This window comes from Argopecten irradians, chromosome 8 (genome assembly GCF_041381155.1).
Source record: "Argopecten irradians isolate NY chromosome 8, Ai_NY, whole genome shotgun sequence".
Taxonomy (NCBI): domain Eukaryota; kingdom Metazoa; phylum Mollusca; class Bivalvia; order Pectinida; family Pectinidae; genus Argopecten; species Argopecten irradians.
Window position 1 is genome coordinate 4330281 of NC_091141.1, and position 23443 is coordinate 4353723.

The window sequence follows — 23443 nt, forward strand, 5'->3', positions numbered from 1 at the left end:
GCGTAAATATTACAAGGCGAAAACAAAATGTTCAGCGACTTGTCCGCGTAATTTTTACTTAACGAAAAGGCAATTAATTTTTTGCTGTTTTTCGTATTTTCGCGTAAATAATTTAAGGCGAAGACCCATCGATAGCACAATAAGCCACAATATAAATGGTTTGTATTGGAATGTTCAAGTTAACCTATACAGAATCTGCATAAGAGGTCGTTCAATTCAGGATAAAAATGGAGAATGTAGATTCAAAGTGACCTAGATCAGTGTTCGTTTAGTTTTAATTTTAAAAATACACTAATAACTCCGTAATGAGCATCCATATTCAACCAGGAAGTAGCTCGGAATCAAAGGTTATCATCGTCTGTGGATTTCTAACACCAGAGGGTCACATATCTGCCGACGTTTATCCATTTTAGCGGAACGTTCCGGAATGTGCCAACGTGGAACGGCTTCGTTAAATGGTACACTCACGGTCTTTTCACGTTCTAAGAACGCGAAATACAACATGGCGGACATCAGCCTAGTGTCATACGAGTAGCAAATATACTATGTTTCATATTTAAAAAGCTAATAACGATAATTTCACTTTCCTCGCTCATTTTTGTTTTACGATTACCGTAGTTGGGTTTAGTTAACAGAACCCAGAAGTAACGTTCCGCTAAATAGAACACGTTGCTAGTTTTCTGACATGCTGTGGATATTGTTAGTTTCTTGATATACATTATTAAGTTGTTATACGATTCAGCTCCACTTCGATATGTCCATACCGTCATTTCATGAGACGGGAGCTTTTATAACAGTCCTTAACTTTCACTAATATTATATAAAAAGAAGATGGAAATAGCTGTATACGATATACCTAACATCACTAAGAATGTCGAAACACTACAATATATATGACTATGAGTCTTTAATATGTGATGAGTTTCGTTCATCATATTCCGATGTTACCCACTCTCACAGTCAACTCCTAATGCGATTTCTTTCTGTAGCATCGAAGATTCACATAAGTGACGTCACGAAGAAAGCTGTGGACAGCACGGGCATGTTCACAGTGGAGTGTCGAGGCGAAATCAGCATAAAGGTGTGTAAGCAAAGGGTTAAACACATCACCAATAAATACAAAAGAAAAAAAAGATATTACTTTGTCAAATCATTTCTACTAGATAAGCTTCTAGTATTCATTTTTTTAACGAGCATTTTCATTGGCTTAAATATTTACATTACTATAACGTAAAAGTGACGTCGCTGTTTGTAACGTCGCATATGATTGGTTTATTTCAATATCTCAGAAAAAAGATATCGCTTAATTAGGAATTTTACTGGATTATATCGAATTATAACGATGAAATTGATGCTCCACCGCTGACAAATGTTTTTTTCTCTAGCAAAAACAGGAGCAGATGATTAAGTATTTTTCTTCAGTTACAAAAGTTACTTACTTTACACACCATTACCACCATTGAAAAGTTCGAGCTTCTAATTTTATTTCAATATAAAATTATTAAATATGATTTATTGCGTCTCGAAAAAAATCCCTGGCACTATGTTCTATATGGAAAAAAAAACCATTGATTGCGCATAGACCAAAGGCAAATTAAATTATTTTTACATATATTTGGTTTTAATTAGACAAATTATATACACTATTAAACACCAATTAGTGCTCAAATGATGAGTATCGTTCATGCTCTGTCGGTGGTGGGGCATCTTTAAATAGATTTTTATGTATTCAAGCTACAACAAAAACTCATATGCACTCTCATCATAAACTACGAAATCCGTAGATAATAAATGTTACATTGTCGATTTTCAGGGGAAAGGCATTATGACCACCTACTGGCTGTTGGAGGAAGCGTCGAACTCTACATGTTGAAAATTGTCATTGTTACGATTATTTGAGGATTTATTCCATACATCGTGCATTTGACTCCTTTTAATCGGCCTTAATCGATAGCATTGCTCTCATTAGACAATGATCTTTCATCGAAATTGGATGATCCTAATCCTGGAACTTTAAAACTACAATTGTGTATTAACAGTCTTTTGTATATACATGTATATAAAATTAAAAAAAAAACCCATCATCTTCTTAATCCAAAGATATGATGGAACCAAGTACTCTTCATATATTAGTGGCCCTTGGGTCTCAGACTTTTCCCTGGGGAGGGGGTCATTTACTTAAGTTTATATTGGGGAAACACATTTATGAGTATTATTTGCTCAGTTTTCATAGGAAATGTCACCGATGTAATGGAATCAAAAACTCTTTAAAGATTAAAAGGTCAAATTGCTACATTGTATAATCATTGACTGATTTCAAGAGCCTGATGAGCATTTGTATAGTCTTTAGTCTTTAGTGTTTATATGTCTTTGTTTCATTCTTTATCCGACTCGGATGACCGTTAAGGCCCATGGGCCCCTGTCTTTAATAAGATCTACTTCAATTTACTTCAAACTGTGATATGATTTCCTAACATAATGAAATAGCTCCAAGAGTTATCTCCCCTTCGCAAGTCTCTTCATTTAATCTGCGACACTCCATCAGGTGTTGCCCCCACTAGTATATATAACAGCAGTCATTCACAACGTTTCAACCACGTAAACTGTTAAAGAATTGAACAATTTCCATCCATTTTAGAAAGATACCATATCTGTCCAAACGAAGATTATAATGTCCTTGATCAGATACACGTTCGAATGAATATCTGATAATCAGGTACACGTTTGAATGGATATCTGACCTCGGATACAAGCTCGATTAAATATCTTATCCTTGGGATACACGTTTGAATGAATATCTGATCCTCGGATACACGTTTGAATGAATATCTGATCCTCGGATACATGTTCGAATCAATATATGATCATCAGGTACAAGTCCGAATGAATTTCAGATCATCATGTACACGTTTGAATGAATATCTGATCCTCGGATACACGTTTGAATGAATATCTGATCCTCGGATACATGTTCGAATCAATATATGATCCTCAGGTACAAGTCCGAATGAATATCAGATCATCATGTACACGTTTGAATGAATATCTGATCCTCGGATACAAGCTCGATTAAATATCTTATCCTTGGGATTCATGCTCAAATGAATATCTGATCCTCGTGTACCGTTACACGTTCGAATGAATACCTGATCCTCAGGTACACGTTCGAATGAATATCTGATCCTCTTATAAACGTTCGAATGAATATCTGATCCTCGGATACACGTTTGAATGAATATCTGATCTTTAGGTACTCGTTCGAATGAATACCTGATCCTTTGATATACGTTTGAACCAACATCTGATACTCATGAACACGTTCAAATGAATATCTAATCCTCGAACACACGCTTAAATGAATCTCGTCTGTCTAAATTGCTGACGAGATAAAAAGTAGCTACAATAACACTTTTGATAATTTAGTCATTGTTATATATATGGTTAAACTGTACCAATTAAATGATGTTTATTATACCGACCTAAAAGAATATCAACGCAAAATAATTAACCATAAATTATATATATGTATACATGAACTTGAAGCGATTTCGTCTCAGTTTCATTATCTTGGACCAGTTGTTCAACAATAGTAAGCGTCCTTTGGTTCATAGAAGACACACAACATGTAGATCCTACAGTGTTCCTATCGTTTCATGTTTTAGCCAGTCGTTTAGGAGAACGTTGTGTACATCCCAACATTTGTCTTTAAAACAGACATAAAACCACAGATTACTTCCATCATACTCCTAATGTCAATGTGGAGTTTTGGAGTGCTGGGTATAAAATATATTTAATTACAAAATAACAAATATCATATATAATGCACTGACTTCCTATTCGTAAGGAAACTTATTTGATGCACAATTTAACAACACATATTTATGAAGCAGGTAGTTATTACGGAATACGCGAACCATTGTGATAAAACTATGATCCACAGACTTCTTATCTTTGTTTTACGCCTTTTACACTTATATTTTGTGATGTACATTTCTGTATTTCACCATTTCGTGAAAACATGACAAATAAACCCTTAGGTCATTTTAATTATCATGAGCAGCATCATTACTTTCCAATGCAAGTACTGATTTCTAAGGAATTTTTGGGTTTGGTAACACGTATTCTGCAACGTACTCATTATATGTGTCCTTTTAATTACTGTCAAAAGTACGTCTATTTGAAATTAGTACTGTACTCAAAGGGATATACCGTGATCAAAGACTGGAAAATCTATTATCAAAAACATAGACAATGTCTACCTTTTTGCGTCAACTAATGCATAAGCATTCTCTTTGGACTAATAACTCTCATGGCAATTGCTGAGATGGCATGCACCTTGTATATCAAAAACAACTTTCAGCACAGGGGAAAACTGGTTTGGTCTGGACAAAATGAACAAAGCCTGAAGCTTTAGTATGTTATCAACAAATCGTATAACGATTATGCATATGGATTTTTTCCGTCTAGTACGAATTAATTTAAGTAGTTTTTTAAGCACTTCACATTTCCCCACTGATCTAAAGACAATATTACATGGGTATCTGAAGACCATGTAATTCAGTGTCATCATACTATTAAAATCAAGAAAGAAATGAAATCCAAAATCAGCTGGGACCTTCTCCCTTGGAGCTAAACAAGTACATGACTGTATATTCTTGATAGTTATTCTTAGTGAGATATTAGGTAATGTATCTGGACACATCTTGTAATTTCATAGCACTAATAACACAACATTCCTATAGATATGGAAGAACATTCCTAGCAATCATTCCTCTGAATGATCAATTACCTAAGCTAATTAGACATATCGCACAGAAATCCAAGTTCTATACAAGAGGCCCAGAGGGCCTGTATCGCTCACCTGGTTTTTTTGTTAGTAATTATCACAAGACTCTGACAATTAAAAACATTAGCAAAATTGACTCCCAAAGTTTAATTTTGAATCACAACCATACAATGATGCTATTGATACCATACAAATATGCTATCCAATACATAGGTTCAGAGACAAAGTAATTTATATGAAAATAGTAGCCTAATTGACCTTTTGACCTCGCATCTATTGCCGTCTAAGGCCCCGGGGTCAGCCCTATCATTTGTACAATTTCAAATCCCAACCCTATAAGGATGCTACCATTGCATTATAAGTGCTCTTCCATTCTTAGTTGCAGAGAAGAAGTCGTTTATAATAGAAATAGCTAAATTGACCCCTTTTGACCCCACTCTTTCAGGGCCCCGGGGGGTCAGCCCCATCATTTGCAGAAATTTTAAATCCAAACCCTATAAGGATGTAACCATTGCATTATGAGCGTAATCCCATGTTAAGTTGATGAGAAAAAGTCATTTATATGGAAATTGACTACTTTTGACCCGTCCCCTCAGGCCCCCGGGGGTCAGCTCTATCATTGCACAATTTTGAATCCCCACCCTATAAGGATGCTACCATTTGCATTATGAGTGCTATACCATGCTTAGTTTTCAGAGAAGTTGTTTATATGGAAATAGCCAAACTGGCCACTTTTGTTGACCCTGCCCCTCAGGCCCCCGGGGGTCAGCCCCATCATTTGTACAATTTTTGAATCCCCACCCTATAAGGATGCTACCATTGCATTATGGGTGCTATCCCATGCATGGTTTCAGAGAAGAAGTTGTTTATATGGAAGATAGCCAAATTTACCCCCATTTGACCCCCGCCCCTCAGGCCCCCGGGGGGTCAGCCCCATCATTTTTACAATTTTGAATCCCACCCATATAGGATTCTACCATTGCAGTTTATGGGTGCTATCCCATCTTGGTTTCAGGAGAAAAGACATTTATATGGAACAAAGGCAAATGACCCTTTTAGGCCCCGCCTCTCAGGCCGGCCCTGCCCCGGGGGTTCAGCCCCTATCATTTTTACAATTTTCAGTTAGGTAGCCCATACGGATGGCTGCCAGTCAAATTTTTGTTAGAAAAAGCCGACCGCAGCGGATTATGGAGAAGAAGTCGATTGTTGCCGGACGCCGTAACAGCCGGGAACGACAGACGCCGGACGCCGGGACGCTGCGGTAATCCCATAACAGCCTCACCTTGGTCCTCGACCCAGGTAAGTATAATAAGTAACATTAGCCTTGGCCTTTGACCTTAGGTTTAAAAAACTCCAGCAAGCCCTATTGGTGCACTGAGGAATGTGCTAAGGTTCGAGTTTAATCCATACAAAATGACTTGCTAGTTACATTTGTAATTTGAGTTCAAGGCAAGTGACTAGTTGTGGATACTAATTTAAAATAAAGTAACACAATCATTTTACGATTTTATTCACTATTTTGCAACATTTTCAAATCAATAATCCATATCACATATAAAGAAACCTCTACATGTGTATCCTTTTAAGATAAACACATCTCTAATTAATCTCTATTGCAAAACATTTTTACATAATAAATAACAAGTAGAAACATATATCAGATCTTTCATTTTTGATGTATATTGCATTACAAATAATAAATTAAAGTTACATAAAAGACGCTTCCATGTAAAATTTAAACCATGAACACAACTATTGAAAAAAAAAAAAATATCAAAATATGATGGAAGCTGTAGGAACCTAATTTATCGATGTCTCCATGTCGAAGAGGAGCATTTGTTATTAATGCAAATAATCTCATTCATTTCTTGCGATCATCACATTTTCATCATCCATTACTGTAAGGGAGTGATTCACCCATGAAGACATATTTAGACCCTTCTTAATAAAGTCTGATCAGTCCATTATGGAATTTCATGGTGACCAAGTAAGGTCTCCTTAATATCTGCTACTCTATAATACTTATATATCTATCGTCTATTGCTAAAAGAGACTATTATGCTTTACAAAAAGTAATATACCTGCTCAAAACTTCCATGAGTTTTGATGATAAAAAAACTTATTGAATAAAAATGTAAAATAAGGAAAGGTCGCATGAGAGTAGAATAGCCCATGTGTTATATATCTGGATTTATCAGTGTATGGAGCTATAGAACAAATCATGAAATGTAGCCCAAACGTCTTGGTAACAAGCTTAGGAGGTCCAAAGGCTTTACTGTCATCTGATACCTTAGAATCAGTAATTAAAAATAGGAAACAAATAAAATTTTCAAGATGATGACATTGGCATCATTCCTAATTTTTCACTGACACAAGACAATATTTTTGGGGTACTAAAAATAACAATATTTCTTGGGCCTCCCTTCCTTTACATAGACTGAGATTCTTCTTGGTCTATAACATAGTATCTATGACCTAAAATTGGGTATTTTTGTACTCGGAGTTGAAATCTCACCTAGTTCATTTATGTATATAAAGACATTATCCTCCTAAATTGAGTATTTCAGTAAATGGTATTTTTGTACACAATAGTTTTAAACAATTTTGTAACAATCAAAATGACTTCAATGAACAAGTAAACAGTCAATTTTATGTAAAAGACAACTAAAAGACATAATACAAATAAACAACTAAGTATATGCATTTCACCTTGTCATGGTAAACAAATTGCATAAATATGATCTTATTAAAAAAGGAATAAAAAATCAGATATTGCTTCCGGATCCAAAATTCAGGTTTGGCATTGAAAAAATAAAAAGAATAAGAGATCGCAGAGGGATCTTGGCACCCTCCATAAAATGATCTACAACAGCTACAGATAAATTATGCTTTAATAAATATTTTTCTCATTTTTTCATTTCTCTCCTTCATCCTTTGAAACATTTGATTCACACAGGAAAATACTATGTTTAAACGTAGTATGCCTAGCGGTGAAATACTCATTATTACTGCAGGATGTCTTGTTTTTTTGTTGACCTAAAAACGCAAAATACGTAGATAGGCCCTACATATATTTACATGTGAAATTTGAGAAAATCCAAAAATTATCAAATTGCTAAGAAAGCGAGAAGAAAAATGGTTAATTGACAGAGGGATGGACAGGTAGACCGCAGATTAATGGCGAGTTGAATAGCCCAACAATCAATAATGGTGAACTAAACAGTTTTTAGAAATCTTAATAATGAATCTTAAATAACGTTAGTTTGACTACTCAATTGAAAGTATTACCACATCAGAAAAGCACATGCCAGTTTACAAATAAAATTTAACGAAATCATTAACATTTGTAGAAAAGTTTTGATACATTTTAAAAAAAATACTTTTACTTTTTTATAATATTTGGTTCATTGATTGTCCATAATCAAATATTTTCCATTTATTTCTGAAAAAAATACAAAAATATTTCAAAGTGAGATTCAATCTTTCTCGTAGACACAAGGTATGAGTTTTCATATTAAATGTGAAAACTGATCTCAGATTTTTGTAATACAACAAATATTCACATGGCAGATACCAACATACATTTATAAAACAATATTTCATTTTTATGGTTAGTTTTTGTGCATTGAATTTCCACATTTTCTATTTCCTATCCATACCTCCGAGGAAATTGAAAATGTACTGAACACTAATATTATATATATGTTGTGTAAAAAAAACTTTTGACGTCAATTTGTGTCTATTAAATAATCATATTATGGGAGACAGGAGAATATCCGATACATTACGTACAACAAGAATTTCACGGAAGTGGATGTGTCGCCTGCATAGCAGTTTTAACATCACAAAAAATAGTTATTTACAGTCGAGTATATTGTTAATAACTAAGTGAAGTTATCAAGTCCTGTAACTCTTGCAAATAATGACGGATTTTTGACCAGTATCAAACCCATCTGAGATCTCATTTATATAGTAATATACATAATTTGGTTTGAAGTTTGTTACGTTTTTTTTCCCAGACATTTAAAATATTAAAGAGATTTTGACCGCCGACGCAATCTAACAGTAACTGACGTCAACACATAGTGATATTTATGTGTTACACTTGCATTGAAGGCGACACAAAAATGTAATACATTTCCGTGGAGTCTAATCTCAATTAATGCTTAGCTAAGTTCGTGATAACATTTAGGAAGACTAAACCTCTCTAACAGTATACCAATAGATCAGGCATACCAACTTTTCCAAGAGGAGAGATTCAATTTTATTAACAATCTGATCCAATATCAAAAAGATGGTTTCCTACATGTACATATCGACTTTCAAAAACATCATTATTTCCTCTTAAATATATGAACCATCACATTTGAAGTTAATACCTAGACTAAAATCAGGTCAGTTGAGGAAGTATTTGTGATACCAATCATACAAATTAAGCTCATATATCGAGAGCAGTCTTAGTCCTGAATTTATTTGGGTGAACCATAAAGAAACATCCAGACTTGCTCCTGTGTCTAGCCAGACCTGACTGCCATTTATAAGTTTTACCACAGGAACAAGTATGTAGTTTTTCTCTGTTTCCCCATGCTTACCCTCCACATGAACTTTTAGGTCTCTCTTACGTTTAAACTCTGAAGGACATTGATCACATCTGTAGATCTCCGACTCGAGCTCATACATAATTTTGTGTGTTGATTTAAACTGTTTTCCGCCAGGAAAATTTGGCATGACACTTTGAACACTCGTAGCTCTTCCTCGAGGCATGAAATGTCATACAGTGGTCAAGATACAACTGGTATTTCTCATACGACTTCCCACACCATTCACAGATATATGTACCCTCGGATGACCCCGGTCGGGACTCATGGGTGAGACTGTGAGAGCTGTGAGATTCTGGTTGAATGGGGAATCCTTGCCATTAGATGAAAACACTCTGTGGTCTTTGTTTATGCTGTACCGGATCATCCTAGATGTATGTTATGTACAAAGTTATGTCCCCTTGATACAAACGTTTCCTCGCCATGGTTTGTGCAGTAATGGTGCTGCAAGCTGTAGGAAATCAGTAAATGTTATATCACAGAATCTACAGCAATGTTTCTTACCACGGTGAGATACGGAGTGTTTAAACATGCTTTGTTTGATGCGGGTCTGGTACCCACATACCTTACATTGGTACATGACCCCTTCTGGGGTGTTGAGTGTCACAGCCTGGTCAAGGTCATCCCCATGGTCACTGGTATCATAGGGTATATAAGAGGAGTGATAGTATGGGAAGCCCTGTCAGTGACACCATTGTATAGCCCCTGTGATGGCAGTGAATTGAACCTCTGTGTAATGGAGTCAGCTGATGAAGAACGTGGAAGTTTGCTGGTTTTCCTCAAGTCTTCCTATAATCAACAATAAAAAGGTTCAAAGAATATCAAAATAGAGACTAAAACCGCTTTAAAGACATTAAGCTTATATATTCTTATAAAGTTTTTTCACGACACTGGTTGGTTTTTCAGAGAAAGGTTTCATTTCTTGAATAAGGGACATAAAAATCAATGCCTGTGTATATGTTGTGTGTTGGTTTAGCACATGACCGACTGTACATGTCATGTCATCAAGAGACAAAATTGAAATACTGGTAGTATGTATACATGAGCAGCATAATATCATGTTAAATTTATGCATCAAATATTTTCAATCTACCCCTTTATCAATTCTTCATCAATTGGCTACAAACCTTTAGTTTAGCTTCCCTTTCCAAAGGCGAATCGGAGGATACTGAATCTGAAAAAAAATAAGAAAAAGAATCAGTAGTTACTGAATTCATTTACAATTACATCCCATGTCATCTCAACAAAACTTGATTTTTTTTTTTTGTAATGTACTCACAAAGTGTCAAGCATCATAACTCATTCACCCCTGAAATTTCTTTAAAACTATTACAAGATACAGTTAACATCTTTATAAAAAACACAACAAATTTATGATTATAACTTAGTAAGTCTTATTTCTCAAAAATAACATGAAAAATACCTCAGCTTGTATATAGCAAGGAGATAACCCTTGTATGTTAAATGAAATGGCAAAGGGCCTATACTTGGTAAATTATGCGACAAAGGTAGGATGGAATGTTTTGAATAAGTTGACCTTGTTTAGCTTTTTGTTTATTCTCACTTGACCTTGAAAATACTCAACAAAGTAGCAAGGCCTTTCAATGGCATTCATACAAGTCATACATTTGGAAGAGGAAGATTTACGTGCCCTTGGGGATTCAGACTGGTTCAACTTGCAGGTAAAATCAATGCCATTTTCGAGATAATCATCACCATTTGTATATTTTGTTACATTTCCGTCCATTTGCCTGGAATTTGCTTTTTGTTTCTCTTAAATAAAATAAAGTTATAAAGCTGCAGCATTTAATTTTCTTTTTATTTGTTTTTAAACTGGTGCAAAGTTCATACAATTGCGGTAAGTCTACAAGTGCAAACGATTACTAATTAAGACTTTGTGAAAATTGAAAACAAATGGTCTCAATTTGAGGATTAAAATCTGTCAGGAAAACTAACAGTTGTTTTAAATTCTCACCTGCATATATCTTCTTGTGTGATTGTAATTCATTTGGATCTGGTGTCTTGTTTTGGACAACTGTTGTTGATTTGTGTGATTTGACTTTAAATGTTCCGCTAAATCGTCAGCATTGCTGATAATTGTATCACAATAGCTACACAGTATATATTGCTCTGACCTTGGTGTGTCAGATCGGATGTGAGAAATGAGGTAGTTTTTGTCTGGGAAGACTCTATCGCAGCAGTCACACTTATCAGGATTTATACACTGGTGCTTGATCATGTTCAGCTGTTTCCGATCCTTGATGATCAAGGGAGCTCTGGTAGGAGGTTATCTGGTGATCTAACTGGGCCTGAAACCCAGACAGTAAGTGAGTTTTAGAATCAAAATACCAGCTATCATGCATCACATCATTATTTTCAGTTCACATTACTATCATTCTACTTTGAATTAATATAAAATTGCAATTAAAAGGGTAAATGATTTTTTCACCAAAATAGACTGGATGTTGATTTATCAAAACTTGATGGTTTATTCAAGGTTAATCTCTATATGATACGTACAGAGACCCCTCTACAAATTTTGGTCAGACAAAAGCTGTGTGTTTAATCATTTTCAACAAGTATATGTCCTTTCTCTAACTTGTCAATGAAGAGGCTTTCTCCCACTTTTCACATCATTTGTCACTGGTTTTTAGCAAGGAAGATTTCTTTGTCAATCACCTAGGTATGACAGATTGGGTGCGCTAACTTTTTGAACCTGAAGACAATTACATGATGTCATGACTTCACACGGTTTGACCATGAGCGTACAATTGTCGATGACAGTTCATCAATATTGAAGTGCAGACAACAGATTCATGTTCATATCGCAATGAAAACGATTCTTTTTAAATCATTTATCTCTTCTTTTTCTTTGCTTATTGGAGAAAAAGAATCATTCCCTACTAATAGAATCTTTCCCTATCTAGAGGGTGTGACAAAAAATCACAACCCACTAGGGAATTCCTGAATGTCCAACCCTCGGTATACTCGGATTAGACGTTCACAAATTACCTCTCAGTTTGTTGTGATTTCGTGAGTCACTCCCTCTAGATAGGGAAAGATCCTATTAGCCTCTGACATCTCACCTGATCAGGACTGTCAGTAAGACTACTCCCAACGAGCTGGGGACCAGACTGATCCTCCTCAAACCCAAAGTGATCCTCCTCGTCAAGCCGATGCTGTTTCACTGGTGGACCCATCACTTCATCTTGATCATCCGACAGCTCATCATTAATTGTTGAGGCATAAGCTATAAATCAAATATAATATCACATTCTCTATATACTAATTTCTTAAATAATATTGCTTCTAGGGGAAAAGATCTTTGTGCATACCTAGGCCATAATAATCCATATTTTTCATTTGTTTGCTGTTTAAATACCAATAATGCATTTAAAGAGGAAAAAGCTATTGATGTATCTAGGGTACTAAAGTGTTCTTTCTCATCATGATGAATCTATTGTTACACATCACATGTAAAATACTAATACATGCGAGTATATTTATAATAATGAAAGTCAGGCTTTTTTTCCAGTAATCAAATCAACATTTAAATTAATTAATTACCTCTCTGTGAACACCTGTGCTTTCGTAATGCACTTTTTACTACTCAGCTGCTTTCCACAAGAACCACAACTGTATATATTTGATTTTTGTTCCTTTGTATCTGTGTTCATCTCAGAGTTACCTCCCTTGACACAAGTATTCTGACTACTTTCCACATGTACTGCATCTGCAACATTAAATAATGAATCTAAAACTCATCATGGTAACAATCAAGTCTGCAGGACGAGTTAAAAACATATTCGTGATAATAAAAAGACATGACTATCTAAAGTCAAAAGTAAAATTTATGTTTGACTCATTCGAATTCCCTCATAGATATGGAATGACTTAGATAATTTAATTTGGTTTTTACATCCTGAATAACAGCTGTAGGCTAGACATGTAGCTTTAACATAGTATGGGGACAATGTTTGGCTGCTACCGTATTCGACCCAATAAGCGCCCAGGGCGCTTAAAAATAGATAAAAATTAAAAGGTGCTAATAAGTCAATATTATTGCAAATCTAAACCGTTTTATGTAATTTTGGTCCTTATTTATGCATGGGCAATTGAAATTGAGGCCTCAAAAAGGGGGAGGGGTGCTTATAGGGACATGGGTGCTTATAGGGTCGAATATAGTAACATTAAATTGGTGCTATAGAACCATATTTACCTATTTCCACAACAGTTTTTTCTTTGCCTCTGATATCAGGCTTCAAGTCTTTATCCTCCTTCCCATTGCATTGTTTATCTGTGGATCCGTGTGAATTTAAACTACACTGAGATCGGCACCTGAGCTACTACCATCAGAAATATAACCTGAACAAGTTGCATCAAATTCCTCATAGCAAACACTTGTGTCAAAACCTGCATTTTCTAAATCTCTTTCCTCTTTGTGTACCTCAGTGTCCATATATTCTGATACAGACCCATTTTCACTATAGGGTCTTTACCAAAGGGATCCCTTACACCATTACATACAGGCTTGGTCTCCATACAGCTCAAATGTAAGGGCCCAGATAGCATTTCATGACTTGACAAATTTTTAGAGTTGTTTTCTCTTGTTTTGTGTGGATTCCTCATCAGAACTTATGTAGTCATCCGTATCACTTGACCCCAGGAAAAGTTTGTCGGAAACATCCTCTTCCACCGTCTTTCCAACATCTACATCTGCCAAATTAACATCTGACATTTTTTTCTGTTACTCCATTGGACTGTGGATGGGAATTATCAGCATCCAGTGGGCCATTTCTTGTAATTATCAGATATTGGTAATAAATCTGTCATCTGAAAGACAAAAAAAACACAAAATATAATATGAAAAACATAAATAATGCAAACTACTTCTGCAAACTGAGAATTAAATTGAAGATGTCTTATTTTAAATACATCACAAAAGTCTCATGAAAAAGATGATAAAGGTTTTAAATAGAAAAGAAAAACTGAAATGTCTGTATGTCCTCTCATTACTAGAAATTGCATAGGTACATGATAACAATAGGACAGCTAAGCTATAGGACAAAATAAATCAAAGGGCATGGGTAACATTATTTCATGACAGATGTTTGATTTGTTTTTTATTAGTATATTTCCGTTAGTCTCCTTGCTAAATCTACACTGTACTTGTTGGATGCACATGTGAAAATGTGTGGTTAAATATAGGTACAAATGTACATACTGGTATGCAAGTTTTTCAATATCAGACGGTACTCAGTACTTTTTGTTGTTTAAACCTGGCTGTGGAGGTACTGCTAGATATGTGCTAAATTACATCAGATATCCCTGACGGTAATGTATATATCAGCTACATGTACCAAGATGTGAAGCAGTGATTTGTAATTAATCATATATCTTTCAAGATATGGGGTACTGTTAAACTTTAAGGGAGTAATTTTGAATCAAATTTCTTATGCCAAATTAAGTGGTACTATAATTAACCAATGAAAAGTAGTTGCTACCAACTCATATATTGTACCTGCATGATATTGGTGGGTCAAGATCTATATAGAAGATGTGATAAGACTTTTGTAAATGATATTTGAAATAATTTTATCATAAATACCAGGGTTTACGTCCTCGTCTCCTTGAAGATAATAGATATTCATAAACTAAAGAGACCTTTTATTGTTCAGGGTATGATTTCCTCAACCTGCATGAATACATGCCAACTAGTACACTAAAAGAAATTTACCCTACAAACTAAACAAGATATGTTTTGCATAATACACAAGGCACTTCCTACCACACATTACTGTATATGAATTGCAAATCAGGACAGAATGTTATTAACTGGATATGAAGGTCTTAAAACTGACAAATATATGGTCCTCCTATTCCATAGCAATAATGAACGTACATTAAGTAATCAGTTTTTCTTAATTTCTCTAACCAATTAAGCTTTGAGGCTTACACACATGTACATGTATAATCAAAGATTATACCAGCATGAGTGTAACTAAATCAGAAGCTGTGACAATTATGTGACTATGAACTGTTAGTTTTTGAATATGTACTTTTCAGAGTTGAGTGGAGAATGAGCTGCTACAAATACAATGGCTGTGATATTTTTACATGAAAATGTTTGAGGTGGGGGTAGGGTGTGTTTGTGGTTGGTGGGGTATGTTTTGATAGCATCTGTGTACATGTGATAAACTAATAATAGTGATATCTTAATTTTCTAGACCACACGCCCACATTAGCTCTACCCCCTGGAAGGAGGAACTTACAGGATTATCTATTCCCCTTGTCTAAATTGCCACAAATATCCTCATTTTAAATACAATGTATATGACAAACCATGCAAACTGAATACGTTAATTTTACAAACTGTTTAAAATCAATCTGTTACTCATTGTGTGAGACTGGTCAGTAAGGGTTTGTTTTTATATATTTATGAAGTCGAGATGGTGACCACCTGACAATTAAATGCTTCTTGTGGCAAGGAATTTCTGAAACCACCTGTTTAGTTATACGCAGATGATGTATGACAAACTTAATTCTTAAAGATGTTCCACCTCTGGCAAATGGTATTTTTTCACTATCAATAGCAGGAGCAGACGATTTCGTATTTTTCTTCAGTTACAAATGTTAGTTACTTTACACCATTACCACCATTGAAAAGTTTGAACTTCTTTTTTTACTTCAAGTTTAAAATATGGAAAATAATTGATTGCATCCCAAAAAAATTCCATGCCACTATATCCTATATGGAAGGAAGTACTAGCTGATTACGCATGCTCCAAAGGCGAAAAAATTATTTTATATTATTTTTTTGTGTTAATTAGACATATATATACATGATCAAACACCATTACTGTTCAACTGATGAATATCATTTATGCTCTGTCGTCGGTGGAGCATCTTTAATCAGTTTTCTGTTACAAACATTGTTATATTATATTTTATCAGGTTTTTTTCTCTATATAAACTACATGTATTTGTACAGTACAGTGTAGCATGCAAGGTATGTTCTAAAGTCACTTACTTATTATATTCGTGTACCTGTTATATTACCCGTGATTTTACATTTGTATGTTCTGTAGCATATATGAAGATCTATTGTATTTTTAAACTACATAACTGTTATGCATGTTAACTATTAAAGCAAGATAGTGTCAGCTATAATTTCCATAATTAACACTCAGTTTACTTTCAAATGAAAACATGTCACAGACGTGATTCATCATACAGAGACTTGATTCGTATCAGCACTAGGACTATAAAAAGTAAGCGTTTTTATAAATAACATATAATTTATCTGATACATCATCGTTCTATTGTAAACAAAGCATGATTTTTCCTCCGCACGCCAGTAAATAGAAGCATGTAGCGTTTAATATTAATGTTGATCACCCACCGTACCAATCTCCTGAACATAACAAGGCCATGTTGACACTGGCCCCGGGGTTAGTACCTAGACAGGGAGGCTGACACCCGCGCCAGACCGGTGAAGGATTTCACGAGAAGCAGACAAGTGACAGGGCTTGTAGGATTAACATGAACGACGCTTTATCGTGATTGCGATCTCTATTTTCTAATCAACGTAAACATTTACACATTGTCGTTTTAAACAAGTCGAGACCTTGACCATTACCTCCCAGAAAATGTCTTGAATGCTTGCAATATCATTATTTTCTTGTTCTGTCAGTCCTCGCGTTAATATTTCTGTCTTAATGGACTGGTGAGTTCCGGTCAAGGGCGATAACTACAACGTACAGAGAATCAAGAGAGACTAATATTGGCGGTTTTTTTTTTTAAATAAAAAGAAATCTCATGAATATTTATATTATATGCAAGCCAATGTGTTTCAGGGGTGTTTGTAATTTTATCTAACGTTATATTCAGTGGCGTAGGAAGATGAAACGTAATGGGGGGGGGGCAAAGGTCCTCAATATTTTGTAACCCCCCCCCCGCTAAAAGGAAATTAAAGAATACGCAAATTGGCCAAATTAGCGTTTGATCGCCGAAGGCGCGAAATTTTGGTGTTTTAGGGGTCTGAGGGTGACCCCCGGGGAAAAATATTGTAATTTAGAATTGCTAAGATGAGCTTTACAATGTATTTTGATGATTTTGCGAGTGCCCGAAAGCGCGAGATTTTGGTGTTTGGGGGGTCCGGGGCCTCCCCCGGGAAAATATTATGATTTAGAATAGCTTAAATGAGTTTTGATGAATTTGCGAGCGCCCGAAAGCGCGAGATTTCGGTGTTTTGGGGGTCCGGGGGTCTCCCCCGGGAAAAAAATTACGATTTTGAATGGCTAAGATGAGTTTTACGATGCATTTCGATGAATTTGCGAGCGCCCAAAGGCGAGAGAATTTGGTGTTATGGGGTCCGGGGGTCTCCCCGGGAAAAAAATTACGATTTAGAATGGCTGAGATGAGTTTTACGATGTATTTTAATGATTACAAAGCGTTCTGAACATGGTAGTTTTTCGATTTAAAGCTACCTGCATTTAGAAATGATAATTGTGTCGTCATAACATTATGCAACCCTACTCGATCTGAATACACCGGCTTCACACCATCGGCACATTGTTGTGTAACATAAAAAATGAATAATTTTTTCGCTAAGACAAATTGATCTTTTAAGAGACATTTTTTAAATAGTACATAGACTCTCTTGATGGACATTTTAGTCTAGTTCGTTTGTATTGAATTTAAGGTTTGACATATGTGCTTGAACGTTTTAGGAAATGCGCCGCGCAGCGGAAAATTTTCTAAAATGAAGTACGAAAAATGTGCAGGAGGACCCTTTTTTCTTTCAAATAAGCATTTTTAGAAAATTTTAGTCGGCGAAAATGGGGGGGCAAAAAGACATGTTTGCCCCCCCCCCCCCCCGTCCTGGGGAACGGGGGGGGGGGCAGTTGCCCCCCCGCTTCCTACGCCCCTGATATTTCATTATGCAAGGACGTATATATGAGAAGGACACTGGGTTTTGGGGAAGTACAAGGCAGGAGCTTTCGTGTTTGTGCACTGACCGTGACGTTGGGGCGACGACTGATTTTCCTTTGATATCCGCCGGCGCAGCCTTTGATGTAGCTTGTGAGTGGAGGGTTACCGTCTTACTTTCTGAAGCGGGGCTGTCATTTAATGAGTTGTATTTTTTCAAGGAAAATTTAAGACATATCCTATAAATATTCCGTCCTTAAAGTTACTAAATCATTAGATTTACATAGATTTCTTAGGGGTTTTGACTTCCTACAAATGTTCCTATACCTGAAATTAGAAAGTTTTCAAAATTACAACATCTTATTTTAAATATTGGCAATGTTTATCAACGTTAAAATATCGCCAAACACAAGAAACTGTATCTGTCGGCATTGGCTGTTTATCACGGAACCGAGTGCAGCTTTGAGTTCAAAATCGGGATCACTGAAATTTCATCCGGCTAATGGATATAGATGTAATAACACCACTATAAGAAGCCACTTGTATTCTATCGGTTATATTGGCCTGATTAAGTGAAACAGCCGATACATACATCGATAAGTAAATCAGCATACGTTCTATGAAGCTTTAGAGTATGTGATGAAAATATGACAAGAAGTGAGAGGTATTTTCACCCGTTAATTATGTATATATCATACAGGTGTACATGTACTTTATTAAGCAAGCATATACATTTTACATAGGTCTAAAATGTATATGTAAGGTATATATTTTTGCTTTGAATACATGAAAATACACCAGGGGCGTAGGAAGCGGGGGGGCAGGGGGGGGCAACTGCCCCCCCGTTCCCCAGGACGGGGGGCAAACATGTCTTTTTGCCCCCCCATTTTCGCCGACTGAAATTTTCTAAAAATGCTTATTTGAAAGAAAAAAGGGTCCTCCTGCACATTTTTCGTACTTCATTTTAGAAAATTTTCCGCTGCGCGGCGCATTTCCTAAAACGTTCAAGCACATATGTCAAACCTTAAATTCAATACAAACGAACTAGACTAAAATGTCCATCAAGAGAGTCTATGTACTATTTAAAAAATGTCTCTTGAAAGATCAATTTGTCTTAGCAAAAAAATTATTCATTTTTTATGTTACACAACAATGTGCCGATGGTGTGAAGCCGGTGTATTCAGATCGAGTATGGTTGCATAATGTTATGACGACACAATTATCATTTCTAAATGCAGGTAGCTTTAAATCGAAAAACTACCATGTTAAGAACGCTTTATAATCATTAAAATACATCGTAAAACTCATCTCAGCCATTCTAAATCGTAATTTTTTTCCCGGGGAGACCCCCGGACACCATAACACCAAATTCTCGCGCCTTTGGGCGCTCGCAAATTCATCGAAATGCATCGTAAAACTCATCTTAGCCATTCAAAATGGTAATTTTTTTTCCGGGGGAGACCCCCGGACCCCCAAAACACCGAAATCTCGCGCTTTCGGGCGCTCGCAAATTCATCAAAACTCATTTAAGCTATTCTAAATCATAATATTTTTCCGGGGGAGGCCCCGGACCCCCCAAACACCAAAATCTCGCGCTTTCGGGCACTCGCAAAATCATCAAAATACATTGTAAAGCTCATCTCAGCAATTCTAAATTACAATATTTTTCCCCGGGGGTCACCCTCAGACCCCTAAAACACCAAAATTTCGCGCCTTCGGCGATCAAACGCTAATTTGGCCAATTTGCGTATTCTTTAATTTCCTTTTAGCGGGGGGGGGGGGGGGGGGGGGGGTTACAAAATATTGAGGACCTTTGCCCCCCCCCCCCATTACGTTTCATCTTCCTACGCCACTGTACACATACAATTTAGATATATAGTTCGGTTGATTTTTTAAAGACGCCCTATCGCTGACAAATGGTATTTTTTTCACTATCAAAAACAGGAGCAGACGATTTAATGTTTTTCTTCAGTTGCAAAACAAAAGTTACTTACTTTACACACCATCATTGAATGAGCTTCTAATTTTACTTCAAATTAAAAATATGAAAAATATTTAATTACATCCCGAAAAAAACCCGTGGCACTATATCTTATATGGAATTAAGTACTGTTTGCGCATGCACCAAAGGCAAAAGAAATTATTTTATACTATTTTTTTGTGTTAATTAGACATATGTACACGATTAAACACCAATTATTGTTCAAATGATAAATATCATTTATGCTCTGTCGGCGGTGGAACATCTTAAGTAAATCAGATGGAAAAAGGTTATATAACTAGTGACATGTAGCTATATAGGGGAGTGTCCATTAGACGGATAGACATTATAACTAGGGATATATATATAGGTATATTTATTACATAATTTGTTTACACCAATTCATATTCGAGAAAATACAATATTTTCAACGATTTTTAATTAATATAAACTTCCGAGGAATCGCGCGTAACAGTGAGTTACGTTATTATGACGTCACAAAGGTTCACGCTCAATTTCGCGCTAGCTTTATAGATCTCGAATCAAGCACGTCATGTAGACGTTTATCGAGTAGAGGACGAACACGGCGATGTATTAGATTAAAAGGCTGCATACAGGTCTAATAATGTTAAAGAAGACAATAAGACATTCAAACCGGAGATACAACGTGACGTACGTGGGTAATACCCCAATCTTCAATAGGACTTGAAGCTTCTCTGTACGGTACTGTGCTGTTGATTTTGTTTTATTTAAAGTGATTGTCGTATTCGTTTTATAAAATATTCAACTAAAAAAAATAGTGATTATATAATAAAACAAATATTTCATGAGTTTCTGTGCACTAATTCATAATATTTACCCCTCGGTGGTAGTAATCAACAAATATCATATTGCACGAGGCCGAACCTCGGGTTAATACATTATATTATGAACTAGAGCACAGTAACCCATGAAATATTTGTATAATAGGGAATTTCCATTAGACAGATAGACTATAACTAGGTATTTATAGGGAATGTCCATTAGACGGATATATATTATAACTAGGGCTATATAAGGAATGTCCATTAGACGGATATATATTATAACCAGGGCTATATAAAGAATATCCATTAGACGGATATATATTATAACTAGGGCTATATAAGGAATATCCATTAGACGGATATATATTATAACTAACGATATATAGGGAATGGCAATTAGACGGATATATATTATAACTATGGCTATATAAGGAATGTCCATTAGACGGATATATATTATAACTAGGGCTATATAAGGAATGTCCATTAGACGGGTATACTTTAGGGCTATATAGGGAATGTCCATTAGACGGATAGACATTATAACTAAGGATATATAGGAAATGTCAAATATTGATATAATGATAAAAGAAATACATGTACCTCATTAGTCCGCTAAACATGCCTATATTATTAGTTTTTCCTTATTAGAAAGTTGATATATTAGGCCATTTTTTTTAAAACCTAATAATATTGGCAGGTTTAACGAACTAGTACCTAATATGACAAATGAAAATAAAATAATGTAAGAAGCAAGTATAAAACCTTATAATATAATGAAAAACTCTTCCTTAAAGCTGCAAAAACCAGTACAATATATGAATATTTACACTTAGAAACTCTTCACAAAACTTCTGCATACGTTTCAACGTTTATTAGATTAACACAGTAATCAGGAACCTGTAGTCGATAAATTTGTATTTTCAGCTGATAGTAGATTTGTCCATCAGACACGGAGTATACGGAGTAGATAATGAACATCGAATTTTAATTAGATTGTCCATCAGACAGATGAGATTTCCTTCGGTAAATGTTCCCACATCGCGCATGCACACAGGGATTGTTTACCTCGCCGAAAGATAATGATATGAAATAGTGACTAGGTCGTTCCTATTTATTTTTATGTTTTTTCTTCATTTTGAATAAAATGGTTATACAGACTTTAAATTATGTTATAAACACAAAGTACATAACTTTTACCATTATTTTCAGTTCTATAATTCGTTTTATCTTTTATTACATGATTTTTTAACGATTTAGTCCCTTTAAAGCAAGTAAGAAACGTTGTGAAATTTAAAAACTTTACATTGGTGTTTCGTTTGACTCGATAAAACAATTATTTTTGAGAAAAATGGATTTTTTCGCGGTTCATAGGCGTCTCGCGGGATGTTTAGTAAAGTAAAGAGACAGTCACGAATCCTTCTCACTTATAAATCCTTGCATTATGTAAGGAAATTTTCAATGTTTCCATTCCCATTATATTCTTCTCACTAATATCAGCCCAATAAACACTGACTGTATAATTCAAGTCAGGCCTGAATGTAAAATTCACCAATGAAATTAAGAATAAAAAAAAATCACCTTCAGCTGTCAACGAAAGGAATAAAAGCCTCTATCAGTTATTATTTACGTAATCTTCACGGGACCTGAAGGAGGACCTGAACGGTGTTTTAGAGTATTGAATGGTGAACCTACAAATCGTTCATTCTCCACTAAATGTACAATTTCCATTATTAAGTGTCCTCTATCAATATCGGGACTTTAAATCATGTGTGTATATCATGTTTGTTTCACATGTGATATGTATTGGTTAATCTTCGAAAATAATCCAGTGTGGTTCTTCGGACCAATTAAAATTTTTCTCATCATCACATTAAATATGGCTTTCGTGACGAATTTCGACTGTCCTCTTAAGCGGTAATGTATTTCGTAAATCACCTGTGACTAAGGAAATGGGTAAATGTTACATTTTTTTCTATCATATCATAGATATTAGCATACGCAATGAGAGTAGACAAGTATTGGCACACAAAATGCTTAGATATTTTTTTATATAACTCATTTTATCGTTGTCACAAACTATGCTGGCAGATACGTTACCAACAAATAAAAGCATGTACACAATTGATTTAAGGAATAGATGCTTATTTTGTTGAGGTTATGAGGGTATAATGATAATGGAGCCCGGGTAAATTTTATGTAACCCGGCTACATAAAATTTACACGGGCTCCATTATAATTATACCCTCATAATCGCAACAAAATAAACATCTATTCCTTATATTTTCAGTTTTTCAAGTAAATGAATATTATTTTCTCCCGTGGCAGCTGCATATTTTTT

General features: G+C 35.3%; 1 protein-coding gene and 1 long non-coding RNA gene across 2 annotated transcripts; both read right to left on the reverse strand.

The window, feature by feature from the left end:
* Window positions 1–9827: 9827 nt before the first annotated feature.
* Window positions 9828–11491, reverse strand: LOC138328748 (uncharacterized). The gene is made up of 4 exons (XM_069275499.1): window positions 11360–11491; window positions 11011–11157; window positions 10512–10558; window positions 9828–10173 (listed from the first exon to the last, which is right to left on the reverse strand). The coding sequence occupies exons 2-4, from the start codon at window positions 11129–11131 to the stop codon at window positions 9988–9990; spliced, it is 354 nt and encodes a 117-aa protein (XP_069131600.1). The 5' UTR covers window positions 11132–11157; window positions 11360–11491; the 3' UTR covers window positions 9828–9987.
* Window positions 11492–11619: 128 nt separating this feature from the next.
* Window positions 11620–13712, reverse strand: LOC138328749 (uncharacterized). The gene is made up of 4 exons (XR_011209347.1): window positions 13604–13712; window positions 12952–13117; window positions 12471–12634; window positions 11620–11693 (listed from the first exon to the last, which is right to left on the reverse strand). It is a non-coding gene; the product is annotated as an uncharacterized lncRNA (long non-coding RNA).
* Between the last annotated feature and the right edge of the window lie 9731 nt (window positions 13713–23443).